General features: G+C 36.6%; 1 protein-coding gene across 6 annotated transcripts in view; it reads left to right on the forward strand.

Annotated features, from left to right (window-relative positions):
• The first annotated feature begins 1,023 nt into the window (after positions 1-1,023).
• Positions 1,024-18,555, forward strand: part of HERC4 (HECT and RLD domain containing E3 ubiquitin protein ligase 4) — a 131,147-nt gene continuing 113,615 nt past the window's right edge. For 3 of the 6 annotated variants that reach the window (XR_009497885.1, XM_059899273.1, XM_059899276.1), the window contains exons 1-2: positions 1,024-1,385; positions 3,161-3,465. Coding sequence is in view for 5 of the 6 variants with exons in the window: in XM_059899273.1 (XP_059755256.1) it covers positions 3,240-3,465 (226 nt within the window). In the remaining variant the exon portion in view is untranslated. Of the gene's footprint in view, positions 1,402-3,160; positions 3,466-7,803; positions 7,879-7,983; positions 8,117-18,555 lie in introns of those variants that run through there. The other 3 variants (XM_059899275.1, XM_059899274.1, XM_059899277.1) reach the window with 3 other exon arrangements.

The following is an 18,555-nucleotide window of genomic DNA, read 5'->3' on the forward strand; positions in this document are numbered from 1 at the left end:
CCAAGGATTGTCAGCAGCCACCAGAAGCTAGGAGAGAAGTATGGAGAAGATTCTCTGAGACCCCAAGAGACAACCAATCCTGCTGCCTCTTTGATTTCAGATTTCTGGCCTCCATAACTGTGAGACAATAAATTTCTGTTGTTTCAAGCCATCCAATTTGTGGTATAGTGTTATGGCAGCCCTAAGAAACTAAAACCCATACATATTCTAGCACACTTTCCAATCTGAAATATATTTTTCAGTGAGATAAAGAAACATGGCTTACTGTGGAATTCTTTCTAGGTTCTCAACATTCACTCTGAAGTCAAGGTACTAGAAAAGTCTGACATAAAATTTCAAGAGTGCCTTGTTTCAAGTTTTCCTCCTTGACTGGCCTAGGAAATCCGGAGTTTGTTTTTGTGAGGCAGGGACTCCAGCCATACACATTACTTAATTTTCTCTGAATGAAGGAGGCCCTGCGTTATAAGTTTATCTTCCAGGGAGAGTGCAGAAAGTGATGGCAGCCAACACTTTATCGGAAGCCTGAGCTGGTGGTGTTGATATTTAATGACAGTAGGCTCCATCATTGCTGCAATACATCTGCCATCCTCAGAATAGCTCTAGTTGGGGCTAAGGGATAAAATATAAGACTTCAACAACCTTTATATCCGTATTTGTGATGTTTTATCTGCTACTTCAAATTCTCCTTGGATAAAGGTGGAATAAATAGAAACTGGAACCAATAAGCAAAAAGACAACCTAGCCAAAAAAGGAAGAGATTTCCTTCACTAAAAGGCCCTAGTGCACGCTGAAACGCTGTGACAAGACACACCAAACACCTCCATTTGTCTCGCAAATTCCAACTTCTGTGCTTGGAATTTTTCTCTTACGGCTACGCAAAGCACCACGCTGCGCAGGCGCCCGGGTCGGTGTGCCCTGGGAGGATTCCGGCGCAGGCGCGCGGGCCGCGAAGTGGGCGGGCCCGCGCGCGTGCTCCGCGGTTCACTTCCGGCCGACGCCGACCCCGACCCCTCCCCCGCGTTGCCTCCTCCCCCTCTCCCTTCTCCCCAGTCTCTGCCCCAACTCTTCCCCGCCCCTAGCGCTCTCCGCCTCGCTCGCCTCCTGTCCTTCCCCTCCCGCTCCATCCGGGTTGCTGACGGCTGGCTCTGGGCTAGAGAGCAGTGGCGGCTGCTCTTCTCTGAGGAACCCGGTAAAGTTTCACAGGAGCCGAAGAGGTGAGCAGCGGAGCAGCTTCACCGACGCCGGAGGAGCTCTGGTGTTCGCAGCCACTGGCTTAAGGAGGAGGGTCCGGGAGCTGGAGACCTGTCTCAGCTGCTGCGCTGCCTCCCTCTTGCGGGAGGCGCCGCCCCCAGCCGCCCTGGGCTTCTCCTGCCTTGAGGGGCAGGGTGAGTCGTTGCCCCGGTGGGTTCGGGGGCGTGTGACGGCGTTAGGGAGGGGGCTGGGCGGATACAGGCCGGCCTGGCGCTGGGTGCTTTCTCAGCGTTTCCTCGGGCGGGGGGTGGGGGGGGGGCGGAACGAGGGCAGTGTCGGGCCCCCTGGCCCGGGGGCTGGAATGTCGCACCTCCCTGGGGAAGGGCCTCCCTGGGACAAGGGCCGCCGAGGTGCCGAGCCTCGTCCGCTGGCCTCTGCGGCTGCTGCGAGCGGACGGCTGCAGTAGTTGACTGGTCGGCCCGCGAGGTTGGGTGTGTGCCGATGATTTCTCTCTCCCGGTCCCCCTCAGCTGATCTCAGTGCATATTCAGGGAATGATGGGAATAAACTGCTTCTCTTTCCCCTACCTGTTGCTGGCGAGAGGACGCCTTTCCCATTACCCCTCTTTTTTAAAGAAATTTGGAATTTGGGGTGTTGTCCTGTCCTCTCCTTAAAAAAACAAAACAAAAACCGGGAAGACAGTGCAGAACTCTCGGGAACTATCGGGTTCTGATGCCCCAAAAGAATGAAATCAAACTTTTCTTAATGGATGGGTCATGGATGGAATGAGACAGCTTCCGCACTTGCTAGCCCGCACTTAGGAAAGTTGGGTTTTGAAACTTCTTAGGTTCTGTGTAAGGAATGTGGGTACCTACACGGGAATAAGGCTGACTTCCTGTAATTGTGTTATTTAGTAACGCGATGTATCTAAAAATTTGTGTAGATTTAAATGAAGTGGGCTCTTTGTTATCCGTATCTATATAAGCGAAGAAATATTCAGTCACCGTACTGGAAAGTTCTACAGATTTCGCCACCATACTCTGTGTCCCAGTCCGCATTTCTATTCTTGAAAACTCGGCAGCGCCGAGAGTTATTTGCAGTTTTTTTTCCATCTTCAAATAATTATCTCAGGGGTATAGATAGATGCAGATCGCCTTGGGGAGATATTTTTCAGTCATGGTTCCCACTCGAAATAGAAAATGTTGAATTTTGGGGGAGAGTCTTGATCTTTAAACTGCATACTTTTGTATTATAATTAGGTACACTGATTTAGTTTTTAAGTTAAATTAGTAGTGAGGTCAGAGTGTTAATATTTTGATTTGTAAAGTATGATCTTTGGAGGTGATTTTCTTAAGGTCAGAGCTTAACTAGAGAACTGTAATTTTATCTGGGGCCTGTTAGTTGGAAGAGTCTTTTAAGTTGTGGGAAATTCAAAGTTTCCATTATTGGCTTTATTTCTAGTACAGATAAGAACTTCAGTTTTCTGTTAATGTGGAGGTAGGTGTTAGAAAGTCTAATTATTCTGTGACTGGAGGGAGATTGCAAGGTTTTATGTTTCTGTAGTTGGCTAAATTTTTCAGAGTATATATCTGATTTGGGGTGCAGTGGATAGATGTCATATTTCTTGCTCCCACTGAAATTATTCAAAGCAAAAAGGAAAAAAAAGATTAACTTCATCAGGATACTTAATATTTCAATTTGATTAGTCTATTATGAGGCAACAGAAAGTCAAAACTAGTTAATATTTAGATTTTGCAAAGAATCATGGGGAGTGATGTATTTTTCCTAAACATTTCTGTATGATAATTTAAAAAATAACAACTGATTGGTTTTTGAAATTGAATGGTACTTCTGTAACACATTATAAATTTCATGTTTACTACATAGTGATTATTGTAGCCTAGCACTTGAAAGAGCAGTTATACATTGTTTCCTTTGAAGTCATATTAACTTTTTTTCTATCTTCTCAGACGTAGGGATACCTCCAACTTGCCAGTGTTTCAGAAGGGAGTGTTTTATTGAAACTGGAAGACCAAAAGAATTACAAACATGTTGTGCTGGGGAAATGCATCTTTTGGACAGCTAGGTTTGGGTGGAATTGATGAAGAAATTGTACTAGAGCCCAGAAAAAGTGACTTTTTTATAAATAAAAAGGTTCGAGATGTAGGATGTGGACTCAGACATACTGTATTTGTTCTGGATGATGGAACAGTATACACATGTGGATGTAATGATCTAGGGCAGCTAGGTCATGAAAAATCCAGAAAGAAACCAGGTAAGTTGAAAAATTTTTGTTTGCTATTTCTAATAATTATATCATTTAAGTTTGAAATGTCAAACAATTTCTCTAGTCCTAAACCCATGTTTTCTTTTTATCAAGCTTTAAAAGCAAACCAGGCATTAAATAGATCCTTTGCAGTTCGCATGCTTCTAAGTACTTTAATTATTTTGTGGTTTCTTTTTTTAACTACTGCTATTATAAACCCTTATTGTATGAAGCTGTGGTTTCAGAACATAATTATGGTGATGTAAAACAATAGCGAAAACCACCCTGCAGTGTATAGATCTTCTTTGGTACTAAGTATATTGGTGTAGAATATACAGTATGTAGGTCCTCTTTTATCAGTACTGTTCAGCCACCCTGGGCAGATTTTATTTTTTATCTTCTTTTTTTTTTTCTGGGCAGATTTTAAATGCATAATTTACTGTGTTGTGTTCCATATATCAGAAAGGGGGAAAATTAAGATGAAAGCTTTTTACTTTCACTTACTTGCCAAAAATATAATCCTAATTATTCTCTTGTTCTTCCTATTATATTTTAAATACATGATTTCATTTAGTTTGAAATATCTTTTATTTCCCTAGTATCTTACTTTCAAGTAATAACACTAGCTATTAAAAGTTTTGTGTCTATGAGATGTCCTGATTATGTGGTAGCCATCCGAACCAAATTTAAAATAATTTGTAGGGTAATGAGAATTTTGAGGAATTTGGTCACATTTCATGTTCTGTTTTCCGGGATATACATATTTTAAAGTCAAATATTACCACACTTAGAAAAATTGTTATGTGAATTTCACTTTCAGTTGTGTTAACTAAAAGTTAATTCTTAAGATGGTAAATTCAGGTAAGATTACAGCTGTACTGATTTACAGTTTCTTTTAACTTTAACAATAATGGCACCTCAGTATTTTCTATGGCAGTTATCTTTCTTTACCACGTCATTATTTAAGTGGTTTCTATTGTTAGGCTACTTTTGAGAGGTTAATGTAAGTATAAGATATTAAGGTATTAAATTAAGGTATGTTACTCTTTTTTCATACCATCTCACCACCATGCCCAACCTCACTTTTCTAACTTGTAAATTACGGTGTAGTTTTCATCCTTCCTTGATAGGGTTTTAATCTCTTTTCTTCTGCCTTGATTTGTAATTTAATTTTTTTGGATGAATAGTAGTGATGCTTAATACAATAGGTTTAATTATTGTGAAACTCAAGGTAAATGCTAGTTTTCTTGTACTCTACCTCATGAAGAATATTCTATGGAATCTTATCAGATTTTCATAATCTTAGGCATTGAGGTTGTCATGTTGTTAGACATGAATGGTAATTTATTGATATGTATTTGTTATCACTGCTTCAGAGGCAGATGGATCCTTCACCTTTTTTGCTTAGCCTGGAATGCTGCCTCAGGTTGAGATTTTCATGGTATTGGGGCTGTTACTATTCTTATACTTAACATGCCCCACAGAAATAACTGAACATATCTCTGTATTGCTTTAGTAATTTGTCAGAGGCTTCAGGGCCAGTAGAAAGTACAAAGCTAGCACAAAGAAATTGCCAATATAGTTACTGAAATTTACTAAGATTTACATTTTTTAAATGTTATTAAACATCTGTTCTGTGTCCAACACAAGGGTGGTAGACACTGTGCACTAATAGTATAATGATTATTATAGTGCCTGGAACAGCTTTTAACCCTATAGGTGAGGTTCTGAGAAACTTAACTAGCCAGAAGAGGCTTCTTTGTGGTCATGCTGACACTGTGATGATTACATTGTGACATTTATATCACTCTGTTGATTCATCCTGGAAGCAATATTTGGCGATATAAAGTTGGGAGGGTGGGTTTACCTAATTTTTGATACCTCTTTAGGATTGCCTTGTTGTCCAGAGTACATCAGTCTATGGAATAGAAAAATGAAAGGCATAAACTTTGTCTTTGAAAAATTTAGAGCCTGGATTGGGCATTAAGGCATATGTAAATGAAATAACTAGAGAGAATTGAAATTTGACATGATGTGGTATGTATTTTGAGACTGGGAAGTTTAAATGATGGGAAATGTCATTGTGGGATAGAATTGAAGATTTCTGGGAGAAATTGAAGCCTTAAGTTTAATTCAATGATTGGTCACATAAATAGCCAGAAGAAAATAAATCTAGAGCTGAAATAGCTTTATGGAAGAGAATCCTTATCCTGAGAAAAACTTTTTATTGCTAGAAGTCCAGATTCAATGATGTATTGAAGTGTACCTAGTTAAAGAGGTAGGAAAAAGTAAAAGTTCAAAGGGAGGTAGTTGCTCTGATAGGAACTTAATCTTTTAACCTCAGTTTTGATTTAAGGGGATTGAGTGGAAAATGTAATAATGTTTTTAACCAAAATTATTTCCCTTTGGAATAATTCCTTAATGATTTAAATACACTCCTTTTCTAGCCTTTTTTTTTTTTTTTAATTTGTGAGTTTGAGGAATGAATTAGAAGATACAGAGTTCTCATTTAATTGCTTTTGAAGTCTTTGGGTAACAGAATGAGTCTGGTTGAATTTTAGGACCATGTAATAAACATAGTTCACCTCATTAGAGCTTTAAACTTGTGTCATGAAGAAAGCAAACAGAAAGCTAAGAATTGTTTTCTTATAGAGATTGGCTTTATAAGCATACTGAATATTAAGGAGTAAAAGAGAAAGAGGTCGCCTCATTCATTAAGGATAAGCTATTCTTGAGAGTCATGGTAACCTACTGGAGGACTCAGCCTTACGGTGTAGTAAATAGATTTGACCTATGGCCTGTTGGGAGAAGTTTCCATTCTGGACATTCTAGTAACCACATGGGAAGATTTCACTCATTTCCTTTATTATACCAAGAGTGCAGATTACGTCCATGTTCATCTCCGTTCTCTTGTATATGTATAATCCTTGCTGTCACTACTAGCTCTTTCTGAACTATTTCCAGAGAAGTGAACATCTATTTCACTTTCATGTATGTATTTTTCCTTCATAGGAATTTTTTTAAACCTTTTAAAATCTAGAGGCTCTCAATTTTTTCCTTAATTCGTAGCTAACAGGTAAATAGTATATTTAATCTTCAAAGTGCTAGGTCAGTCCACCTAAATAAACTGTTAGTTTTATTTTTGTACTTACAAATTTGCTTCTGGAAATTTTAAGATCACATTTAGAAAGTGTACTTTTCTTAATAAGATTATTTACTCACTGTGTAGCCAGCCATAGGTAAAATTTGGTGTCCATGGACCTAAATATATGTTTTACACACCTGTTTCCATTTGTTTTGTGTTAGAAACAGTGCTAAACTATTTTATGTCCATAATTTGCAAATAATGTGATACAGTTTGTTAAAAATGACTGTTTTAATAGCATTTTATGGTGTACAAAGTTCTTTTGAATAGAGTATGTATCTTATTTAATCCTCACAACAGTCTTGCTTGTTAGCTGGGGCAGGTGTTATGGTCCCTCTTTTTCATATGAGGAAACTGAAGTTAAAAGAGCTTAACCACTAGAGTAGCAAATATTAAGAGAACACTCTAAACCCTGTGGTTTTATCTTTTTCCCACAAAGTTTTGCCCCTGCCATATTTAGAAGGTAGAGGAATATTTATTCAAGGAGGAAACTAGTTTACGTCATTATTTTAATGTAATTCTGAGGGTTTAAAAAACTCTTAAAAATTACTATTTTATGACTAAATGTATACAATGATGACATCATATTTTTTTAATCCCTCCCCAGTCCCTTCCCTGTGCATAAATTCAAAGAGAAGCCATTTTAGGAACCGTGTAAGAAGGTTGAGAATTCTAGTTTCAGATGTAATATTGTATCAACACAAACTAAAAATTCAAATATATATGTTTTATCTTGAACTGAAGACTGACTTCATTGCAAAGCCAGTAATAGATAAAGTTTTGAATAGTATGATAAAATTTTTTGTAGCTTGTGCTCAACTCTTCTACTGAAGATAAAAATATTATGAGCATTGATTCTTTTTTTTGTGGCCCAAAATGGTAATTTCTACTGTTGATCATTCCAATAAAAACATTTTGGTCATATAGCAGTAATTTGCTTGCCTTTCTTGCTTCTTCATTTTCTGACCTGCTCTCTCTGTTCATAAAACATAAATCTATAAATGAACTCCTTAAAATATAGTTGAAATTTAAAAAGTAGTATAGCGAAATAAATGTATATATGTGGGAAATAAAATTATTCATATAAGAGTGGATTAAAAAATTCAGATAATCCCATATATTCCTTAATGAACCAAAGAAGCTCATTATGTTTTATAACTCCTAATTTTCATAATACCTTTTAAGGAAGAGAAGGATGTGGATGATATGAAGACTTGAAAAAATAATTACTTGGTTCAGGAATGGAGGCTTGCTTTGGATGCTTTACTTTGAGAAAGGTTAGTGTCCCAAGAATCACAGTGTCGAGGGTAGGGAAAAAAAATCATAATGCAAACAGATGACTACTGTTAGAGAGATGTATAATAATACTTTACTTTGTGTAGGACCCTACATCTGAGGAATTTCAAGAGCATTACACAATAACTCATGGTTCCTTTCAAAATGCTTGTGACACAATTTGCAAGAATTATCCTCATCTTAGGGGATAAATTTACGGAGAAATGGCAGCACAAGTTGGTAAGTAACTTGTCAAAACAGCAGGTGACTGGTGAACAGCTATAAATTGAATCTGAAAATTTAAGTCTACCAGTCTCCTACCTTATTCACTAAATTGTGCTTATGTTTAGAATTATTTACAGTAGTATCTTCTATTTGAGGCAGATCAAATACTAATGCAAAGATTGTTTTTTTGCCATTCTATTGATGGCCTATTGAAATGAATCATTATTTTATCAAGATGCTTGCATTGTGATACCACTTTGGTATTTCATTATAACCTTGTGTGGTATGAAGAATATTTAAACAAAGGAACAAAAACTTACTGTGGTAACACACAGTCTTCTTTCCTCTGTTATATATCATATTCTCTATCCCTTTGTTGTCTAATGCTGTGCTGTGCTACTATCCAAGGTCCATAGTAACTGCCAGGCACAACTGATTTGGTGGCTAACATTGGAATTTGGATTAATTATGTTGTATCAAGTCTGCCATGTATCTCTCTGTAGGATGCATTGGTTTGGTGAATGCTTTATAAAACCATTAACCCACAGAGAAGCAATGATAGTAGTAGATGCCTAATCTGAACAGTCTAACAAATAGAGCCTTCTTTAATTGATTTGGAACCAATGATTTTCTCTTTGTGTTTGGTATGTTAGTGTTTTTATCTGATTGGAAGTGAGCCACATATGTTCCTTGAAAGAACAGGAGTATGGAGAGTTTCACAGTTTGAGCAGTTACTCAGGATTCTTGTTACAAATGATAGCCAAGATGGTCTAGGTTCTATCACCTTAGTATAAGTACAGTCGTCTCTCAGAATCTGTGGAGGATTGGTTCCAGGACCCTCGAAGATACCAAAATCCATGGATGCTCAAGTCCCTTATATAAAATGGCATAGTATTTGCATATAACCTACACATATATTTTAAATCATTTCTAGATTACTTGTAATACCTAATACAATGTAAATAGCTATAAGTACAATGTAAATGATATGTAAATAGCTGCTGGCATGGGAAATTCAAGTTTTGCTTTTTGGAAATTTCTGGAATTTTTTTTTTTTTTCCCCAAATACAGTTGACCTTTGAACAACATGGGTGTTAGGGGTACTGATCCCCCATGCAAGTGAAAGGCTCCATACTGCTATCTTTGCCTTAAAAACAAAGGGATTGAAAGTGACTCACCCAAGGGCAAGAAGCTGAAACAGTTTGGATAGAATCAGAACTCAAACCCTAGTTTTATATTACACATTTTGTGATCTCTGAGCATAAACTTTCCCTTACACAAAGATCTGTAAAATGAAAATACAGGCATTATATTTATTGAAGTAAACCGATGTGTAAGTGGATCCTTGCAGTTCAAACCCATCTTGTTCAAGGGTCAGCTGTATTTTCCATCCATGTGTTGGTTGAATGCTGAGATGCGGAACTCACGGATAAGGAGGGCCGACTGTATTCTTTGGGTTGCATGTCCCCGATATGTCATATGAGTGTAGCACTGTTGTTAAAGCTCATTTCTCACAAACCCCATGTATTTTTAAAATTGCTTTGAAGAAATAAATCAAGTCTCACTTCATAGATATTAAGATTTCCTAGGCGGTAAGGCATATCAGGTACTTGGGATACATATTAAAACTAATAGAGAAAATGTATTCAGCCATTGTTATAGGGTTTCTTTGGACTAGGATTGTGTTAAGTGAGTAGAAAAGTGGGAAACATTAATAAGGAATCCATATTAAAAAGTCCATGGTTTATCTTGTTTCAGCTTCTATGGCTTTTTTTTTTCCCCATGCTGATGGAACTTAAAAGGCAATAATTATTTTTATATCTTAACGAATTGTTGTGATTACTTTATATGCTAGAAAAATCTGTGCTGTGTACAGTTGTATTACTGGAGTTAATTTTGTTAAAAGGGAAATTTCTTGAATTTTGGTGGCTTTCTTTAAACCATAATATTTTATTTACCTGGAATTACTCTTTTTTCTTCAGTTCTAGTATGGCAGAATTTTATTTTAGCTTTTCTTGGCCATAAGGAAAACATTCTGTAATTCTTTAGTAATGTGTTTTTCACGTTATTTTAAAATACCTTATTTCTTTATTAACATCTAAGTTTAGTTTCATTTTATTCCTTTGCTGGGTGTCATACTATTCTGAAATAACACATTTTTAGTTTTTCATAGTTTTATTACATATTCTTTTTTTAAAACTTATTTATTTTTATTTTTGGCTACGTTGGGTCTTCGTTTCTGCATGAGGGCTTTCTTTAGCTGCGGTGAGTGGGGGCTACTCTTCGTTGCAGTGCACGGGCTTCTCATTGTGGTGGCTTCTGTTGCTGTGGAGCACAGGCTCTAGGCACACGGACTTCAGTAGTTGTGGCTTGGGGGCTCTAGAGCGCAGGCTCAGTAGTTGTGGCACACGGGCTTAGTTGCTCCACGACATGTGAAATCTTCCCAGACCAGGGCTTGAACCCGTGTCCCCTGCATTGGCAGGCGGATTCTTAACCACTGCGCCACCAGGGAAGTCCCTTATTACATATTCTTGGGAGGGGAATCAGGAAATATAGGGAAAATAAAAATCAATCATAATACCATCATGCACAGATAAATACTGCTGTCATTTGACAGTTTTTCTATACTCATATATGTTTCTGATTATGGACTGGGAATATGTTCTTCTTTCTCAACTTTTTTTTTTCAGTAATAATTGAATAACATTTTAGTAAATATTTCCCCATGGTTTTAAAATACTGTTTAGGGATATTTTAATGATTATTTAACCTTTCATCATTAAAAAAAAAATTATTTATTTTATTTATATTTGCTGCATTGGGTCTTCGTTGCTGCACCCGGGCGTTCTCTAGTTGCAGCGAGCGGGGGCTACTCTTCGTTGCAGTGCGCGGGCTTCTCGTTGCGGTGGCTTCTCTTGTTGCGGAGCACGGGCTCTAGGCGGGCGGGCTTCAGTAGTTGTGGCGCGTGGGCTCTAGAGCGCAGGCTCAGTAGTTGTGGCTCGTGGGCTCTAGAGCGCAGGCTCAGTAGTTATGGCTTGCGGGCTCTAGAGTGCTGGCTCAGTAGTTGTGGCACATGGGCTTTGTTGCTCCGCGGCATGTGGGATCTTCCTGGACCAGGGCTCAAACCTGTGTCCCCTGCATTGGCAGGCAGATTCTTAACCACTGCGCCACCAGGGAAGTCCCCAAGGAAACAAAGGTTTTGAAATCATAAGATGCAGTCACATAGAAGTTCTTGATTTCACTAATAGCTGAAATAATTGTAACTATAAATTGTATATGTGCTGGTATGTAGGCAAGAGCCCCTGGGAAATGTGCCCTCTGAGAGAATGATGTTGCTTCTGTGAAAGAGAAATGAAAGTGAGGAAGGGATAGGGTAAGGCTAAAAGAGACCCTAAGGAGCAGAATTAGGAGTTTCTGAAGACAACTGGAGGAAAGTTTAGGTGCTTTACCTATAAGTTCTAGAATCTAAAAAATAAAACAAACTAGTGAAGATAACAAAAAAGAAACAGAGGTACAGAGCACAAACTAGTGGTTACAGGTGAGGAGAGGGAAGGAAGGAGGGGCAAGATAGGGGTAGGGAATTTAAGAGGCACTACTATGTATTAAGTAAATAAGCTATAAGGATATATTGCGCAGCACAGGGAATGTAGCCAGTATTTTATAACTATAAATGGAGTGTAATCTTTAAAAATTGTGAATCACTATGTTGTACACTTGAAACTTAGATAATATTGTAAATCAACTACACCTCAATTAAAAAACAAAACTTAGTGGAAACGAGATTCAATTAGATGTCAACAATCAAAGCAAAGGCAGCATTTACAATACCAAGAAAAAGACAAAATGACTTAGGCATAACCTAAGAAATGTGTGAGACATAATATGAAGAAGACTTGAAAGCACCTATGAGGGATAGAAAAAACTTGAAAAATTGAAACCACATTTGTGGGTAGGAATACTCAACCTACATAGACCTGTCAGTTTCTCTAAAATTAATATCAGTTTGATATGATCCTAATAAAAATAGCAAGTGTTCCCCCCCACCCCAGGAACTCGACAAATGGATTCTCTAGTTCATATGGAAAAAATAAACCAATGTAGCCAGGAAAACTCTGAAAAACGAGAGCGAAATATATATATATATATATAAATAGATAGTAACATATTTTAATTTTAAAGCCTTGGTAGTTAAAACTGCCCCACAAATAAACATATTAAATAAAATAGAATAGAAAGACCAGACATAAACTTATAATCAACGGAGAAAAAAATTCAAGTGAGGGATAGTCAATAAATGATCTTGGTATAAGTAGGAGCATCATCTAGGGAATAAAAAAGTTGGATTAATACCTCACGCCATGTATGTATTGGATAAATTCCAAATGAATCACATATTTAAATGTAAAGGCTACAATGATAAATGTGCTCAAAGAAAACATGGACTAATTTTTTAAAAATTATTTTGGAGTCAGGAAATCCTTTCTGAATTGTGAAAAGATAAAGTAAACTGCATGGAAGTAAAAATAATTTTGCTATGTAGAAGTCACTGTAAAAGTTAAAAGACAAATAGGAAATATTTATGAATTTTAATATTTATATTGAAATCAAAATGCAAGTCTCCGAGATATAAAGCACTCCTAGAAATTGATGAGATAAGGAGAAGACAGTAGCAAAATGGGCAAAGGATAGGAAGAGGCACTTCACAGAAAAGGAAATACAAATGACTTTTAAACAGTGAATACTCTTCAGACTCATTCATACTAAGAGAAATGCAGAAGACTGTGTATGACTGGGGTACCATCTCTGTATAGTGAGGCTGTCAGTAAATAAGTGTTCATAGGTTGTTAGTGTAAATTGATAAACCCTTATGAGGGTTATTTTGCCAGCATATATCAGAATTACAAATACACAAACCCTTTCTCCAAGAAGTCCCAAGAGTATAGCTCTTGATTTGCTAGCTACGTTTGTACATATACAAAATGAGTGTTACTGCAACATTGTTTATAATAGCAAATATTAGAAACAATCTTATGACAGTCTGTTGGGAACTGGTAAAATAATTCAGTCAGTGTAATACTATATAGTTATGAAGAGAATGAAGGAGTTTTTTGCATATTAATATAGAAAGAGCTCTAAGATAAATTAAGTAAAAAGAGCAAGGTGTAGAACATTGTGTATAAAGCTGTATTTTGGATTAAAAAAAAGACAAATATACATTTGTATTCGCTTATAGACATATTAAGAAAAACCCTGGAAGAATATATCCAACTAATAATGGTATTTATTCTTGGTGCAGAGGTAAGATGAGGGGTGAGAACTAGACTGGTAGAAGACATGGATGATAGACACAGATTTTTCCCTACATGTATTTAAAATAAAATGTAGACATATTATCTGTTAATTTTTTAAAAATAAAAGGGTAGGCTCTGGAATTAGAGTGCTTGGATACAAATCCTGGCTCTTTCACTTCTTAGCTATGTTATCTTGGGCACATAGCTTAGTCTCTGTGTTAAGTATTCTTTTCTGTAAAATTAGGATAATCATGCCAAGGGTGGTTGTAAGGGATTAAGTGAGATGTCACATGAAGTGCAAAGAACAATGCCTGGCATGTGGTAAGTGCTCAATAAATGTTTTCTTAAAAGAAAAAAGCCATTAATGTTAGTGTGAGAATGTAATTTTAGGTAAGCCTTACACTGAAGTGGCTATATGCTGTTTCTATATGTTCCTTGAGATAGACAATACATATCTTTTCATCTACAACTGAAATTCAGGCATTTATTCAACAGAGGATGTCTACTTTGTCCTAGACATTGTGCTAACCATGAAAGTACTTCTTTATGTTTAGTCTTCAGTTACCTTGTTGGAGCTCATATTCAAAAATTACACCAAAATTTCCCAAAAATGTATGTTTGTTTTGTTTAGAGGTAATGTTATATCGGAGCAAGATATAAAATAAATTCGATTCCTTTACTGTTAGACTCTAAAGATATAGTAATAACAGAAAAAACATAGATGCCTTTTTTGTTCTTGTGAGAAGCACATAAATGATGGGAGTTAGATTCATCGTTTATTTTCAAAAGTTTATTTACTGAAGAGTAATTAATTAGAACATTTCTTGGTCCATTCAGGCTGCTACAACAAAATTACTATAGTCTGGGTGGTTTAAACAACAAACCTGTATTTCTCTCGGTTTTTGAGGCTGGGGAATCCAAGATCAAGGTGCTAGCAGATTTGTTACCTAGTGAGGACTTGCTTCTTGGTTCTTAGATGCCATCCTTTCATTGTGTCCTTATATGGTAGAAGGGTGAGGGAGCTGTCTAAGAAAGGGCACTAATCATGAGGGCTTCACCCTTATGACCTAATTACCTCCCAAAGCCCTACCTCCTAATACCATAACAGTGGGGGCTAGAATTTCAGCATATGAATTTGGGGGAGGGGGGATGACACAAACATACAGTCTATAACAGAAGGTATAGTTTGTGTACTGATATTTTGAGGAACAGACACTTAAATTCTGCTTATTCATACTTTTAAACCTGCCCCTCCCAAAGTGATAAGTTGACCTTTAAATTTAAATTTTTAAATTTGTAAACTGTTCTAAGAATGTACATGTTGGATATGTTGGATATGGTATGGTAAAGTCATTGTGGCCATAAAGGGAAGAGAGAATGAGGCTTGGAAGTTCATTATGCTCACTGGTTCCAGAGAGAGGAGGTCACTGCATGCCACACAGAGCTGCAGGGGAAGATACCAGGGTAGTCAGGAGGCAGAAAACAAGGGCTCAGGGGAGATTTTAGGGTTGTAGCCTTATTGAGGTTTTCCTGGGAAAGGCAAACTAGGCAGAATAAACAGTTTAGGATTGGCTAGTTTGATTAATTCCTCCAGGCTTTGGTCTATAGGGTTGGTTTCTTGTTTCCTGGTACCTGGCCCTGGGATGATTTAAGGTAAGGGAAATATGGGTTTGGTGTGTGAGAGTTAGATAAGGAGATAGTTGGTGGAATAAACTCTGGATTGGTCAGTTTGCATATGAAAGGCAGGTGTTGGTAGGCAAGTTGTTATCTTTAGGAATTATCTAGTCCTGGGAGGCTCTGACTCTTCTGGTGTCTATAAGCCCCTTCCCCCCACCATTCCTATGTCAGCATCAAGAATATAGAAAGTAAGAATATAGTTAATTGTCTCTGTGATGAATGAATGCCAAATATACTAAAAAGAATCTAAGAAAGCACAGAACAAAAATTCTGGCAGTATATTCTGAGGGTTCATTCTTGCTAGTCTTAAAAAGAAATTGAAGTAAAGCAGCTATTTGATTGATAGTATATTTATGTTGGAGTTTCCCCTTCAAAGCAGTTAATTTCAGCAGTTCCTAGCCATCAAGAAAGGACTGTTCTGAAGAAAAAATAATGTAAAGCCCCAAGTATTTATACAGTTTTAAGTATGTTTTGAAAATAGATTATTAAAACATAACCTTGTTGTTTAAGTATTATTAACAAAAGGACAACAGTTCAATCAATAGGGAAATGTTTATATCTTAGTGCCTTTATCCATGAAGTAGGGATGATGGTATACCTGTCTCATGGTGTTATGAGGATTAAATGAGATTAAACAAACAAAGGGCTTAGCACAGTGCCAGGCACATAATTGTCTTGTGTATGTTACCTGTATACCTGTATGTAGGTAAGAATGCATAAAAGGGATATGGGCTTGTAAACATATCCGTTATAAATAATTTTTTAATCTAGTTACATCTCCATATGAACATTATTGTGGGCTGTCAACCAAGACATGTAAGTTACTGTATGTTAAGTTTTGGTTTTATCAAAGAACTCATTAAAATGTTTTCATGACTATGAGTTGTACCATTCCAAATTCTTATTGGTAATTATTGGTGATAATTTTAGAGAATAAGCATTTTCATTAAATATTTTATGTTTTAGTTTTATTTAATTCTTAATTTTTTAGAATATATTTTATGATGATCATTATATGATTATATTAGACATCCTTTAAAAAGTGTCAGTAAACAATAATTTTACTTTAGGAATAGGGAAATAACATGCTGCCTTGAGTGAAGTAGCCATTTGGTTATTTGTTATCTCTATCACAAAATTAGCAATATGATTATTTAAAGTAAAAAAAAGAGCATTCTGAATTATTTATTGGTGTTATTCACTAATTCCAAGTGACTAATGTCTTCATCTTTTAAAAATTCAGCATCGTAAAATACATCAACTACACATTCACTTGTTCAATTAAACAATTAAAGAACCTAAAAGAAAAAAAACACTTGTAGATAATCAGTGTTGACAATTTAGTATTTATTTTTGCAGTCTTTTCTCTGCATATATATTGGGGCTGTATGTGACATATTTTTATACAAGAATGGAGTTACACAGTACCTTTTTAATTTCACAATATAGCATCTTGTGAACATTAAATTTCTAGAGATGGATATAAGTGAACTTTGCATTGCTCTAGTTGGAGTTTTGAGTTACTCAGAGAGAAGGGAAGAGGAAAATCTATATTTACAGCAACTAGTGAGGCATGGTAGGCAGAGGATTCTGGCTGGATTAAACATTTAGTAAGTAATTGATATGGAGCTGCTTTTTTGTTTTTTGGCTGCGTTGGGTCTTTGTTGCTGCACGCAGGCTTTCTCTAGTTGCGTCGAGTGGGGTATACTCTTAGTTGTGGTATATGGGCTTCTCATTGCGGTGGCTTCTCTTGTTGCAGAGAACGGGCTCTAGGCGCGTGGGCTTCGGTGGTTGTGGCTCACGGGCTCTAGAGCGCAGGCTCAGTCGTTGTGGCGCACGGGCTTAGTTGCTCCGCAGCATGTGGGAGCTTCCCAGACCAGGGCTCGAACCCATGTCCCATGCATTGGCAGGCGGATTCTCAACCACTGCGCCACCAGGGAAGCCCTGAATTGTGTTTTTAAAAACTCTGAATTTTTCTTTGCTCATGGAAATACTGCTAGATATCATAAATAAGTTTTCAAACCAATCTTTAAAACACATTATACCTAAGTGTAATACTCTGTCAATAATTATATTTAACTGAGCTTTATAGCATTTTCTGTAGAAAAATTCATTGGAGTTTTACATTTGGGTGTCAGAATTTATCTTCACGCATCACTTATCCTGGCTTGTTTAGCTCTCTTGCTTTGTTGGTTCCAGAAAGCTTAAGATAGATATTTGTGAGCAGCATTTAACTTAACTATGTATCACATTTGAAATATAAATAATACTTGACTATAGCCACTGTTTCCTACAGAAGAAAATTTATCAGACCAGGTTAGTTATTTCCCTAGTATTTTGATTTGGAGAAACAAAGCACATTTGTTCCTGTGGGGTTTGGGGTCAGTTATAATTTGGGGACTGCCTATATCTAAAAAAAAAAAAATTCTTTTTTTCCCTGATTACCAAAATAGTACATTTCTATAACTTTTTAAAAGTTACGGAAATACATGATTTGAAAAGTGGAAGCCACTTTTTCCCTACATCCTAAAGATGACTACTACTATTTCTTTATATTTTCATATCTTTTATACCTGTATTAAAATACGTAATCCTGTACACATATACATAAAGTTCTGTGGTTCTCTTTTTCATTTAACGTATTTTTATCTTTTCATGTTATACTGTATAGACATTCATTTTAATAGAAGCACCAATTTCTATTACATGGATATTCCATAATTTATTTACCTACCTGTTACTGGAAGTCACGTTATTTCCTGTTGTTGTTGTTGTTGTTTCCCAGAAGGAAAGTTTCTGGGTCAGAGGACATGCATGTTTAGAATTGTAATACGCATTGCCAACTTGCTCTTGCTCTCTAAAAAGCTTTTTTTTTTTTTTTTTGAGCTTGTATTTTAAAGATCGTTTAGAGAAATGTGTCTTTTGCCAATTTTGTGTAAATTTTTTTTGCCATTTAAAAAGTTGTTTGGTATGGAAATAATGTAATTCGAACTAGAAACTTCTAAATTTCAAAATCAAGTTTATCTGTGATTGAATTATTCAGAATAAGTTATTTATTTCTGTGGATCACCTTTAAAACACAGATGGTAGTACTTGGGTAACTTGACAGGAATGTTTTGAACCCAAAAATATTTATTTAAGTGTATTTGTTTGCTAGGGCTGCCATAACAAAGTACCACAAACTGGGTGGCTTAAGTAACAGAAATGTATTGTTTCACAGTTCTGGAGGCTAGAAATCCAACATCAGGGTGTCCTCAGCGTTGGTTCGTTCTAAAGATTATGAAGGAAGGATCCATTCCAGGCCTCTCTCCTAGCTTCTGGTGGTTTGCAAGCAATCATTCACATGCATTCTCTTTGTGTGCTTGTCTGTGACGATGTTTCCTCTTTTATTGGGACACAAGTCAAATTAAGGGCCTACCCTGCTCCGTGTGACCTCATCTTAACTAATTACATCCTTGATGGCCATTTTTCAAATAAGGTCACATT

The sequence above is a fragment of the Balaenoptera ricei genome, chromosome 16 (genome assembly GCF_028023285.1).
Source record: "Balaenoptera ricei isolate mBalRic1 chromosome 16, mBalRic1.hap2, whole genome shotgun sequence".
In the NCBI taxonomy this organism is placed as follows: Eukaryota; Metazoa; Chordata; class Mammalia; order Artiodactyla; family Balaenopteridae; genus Balaenoptera; species Balaenoptera ricei.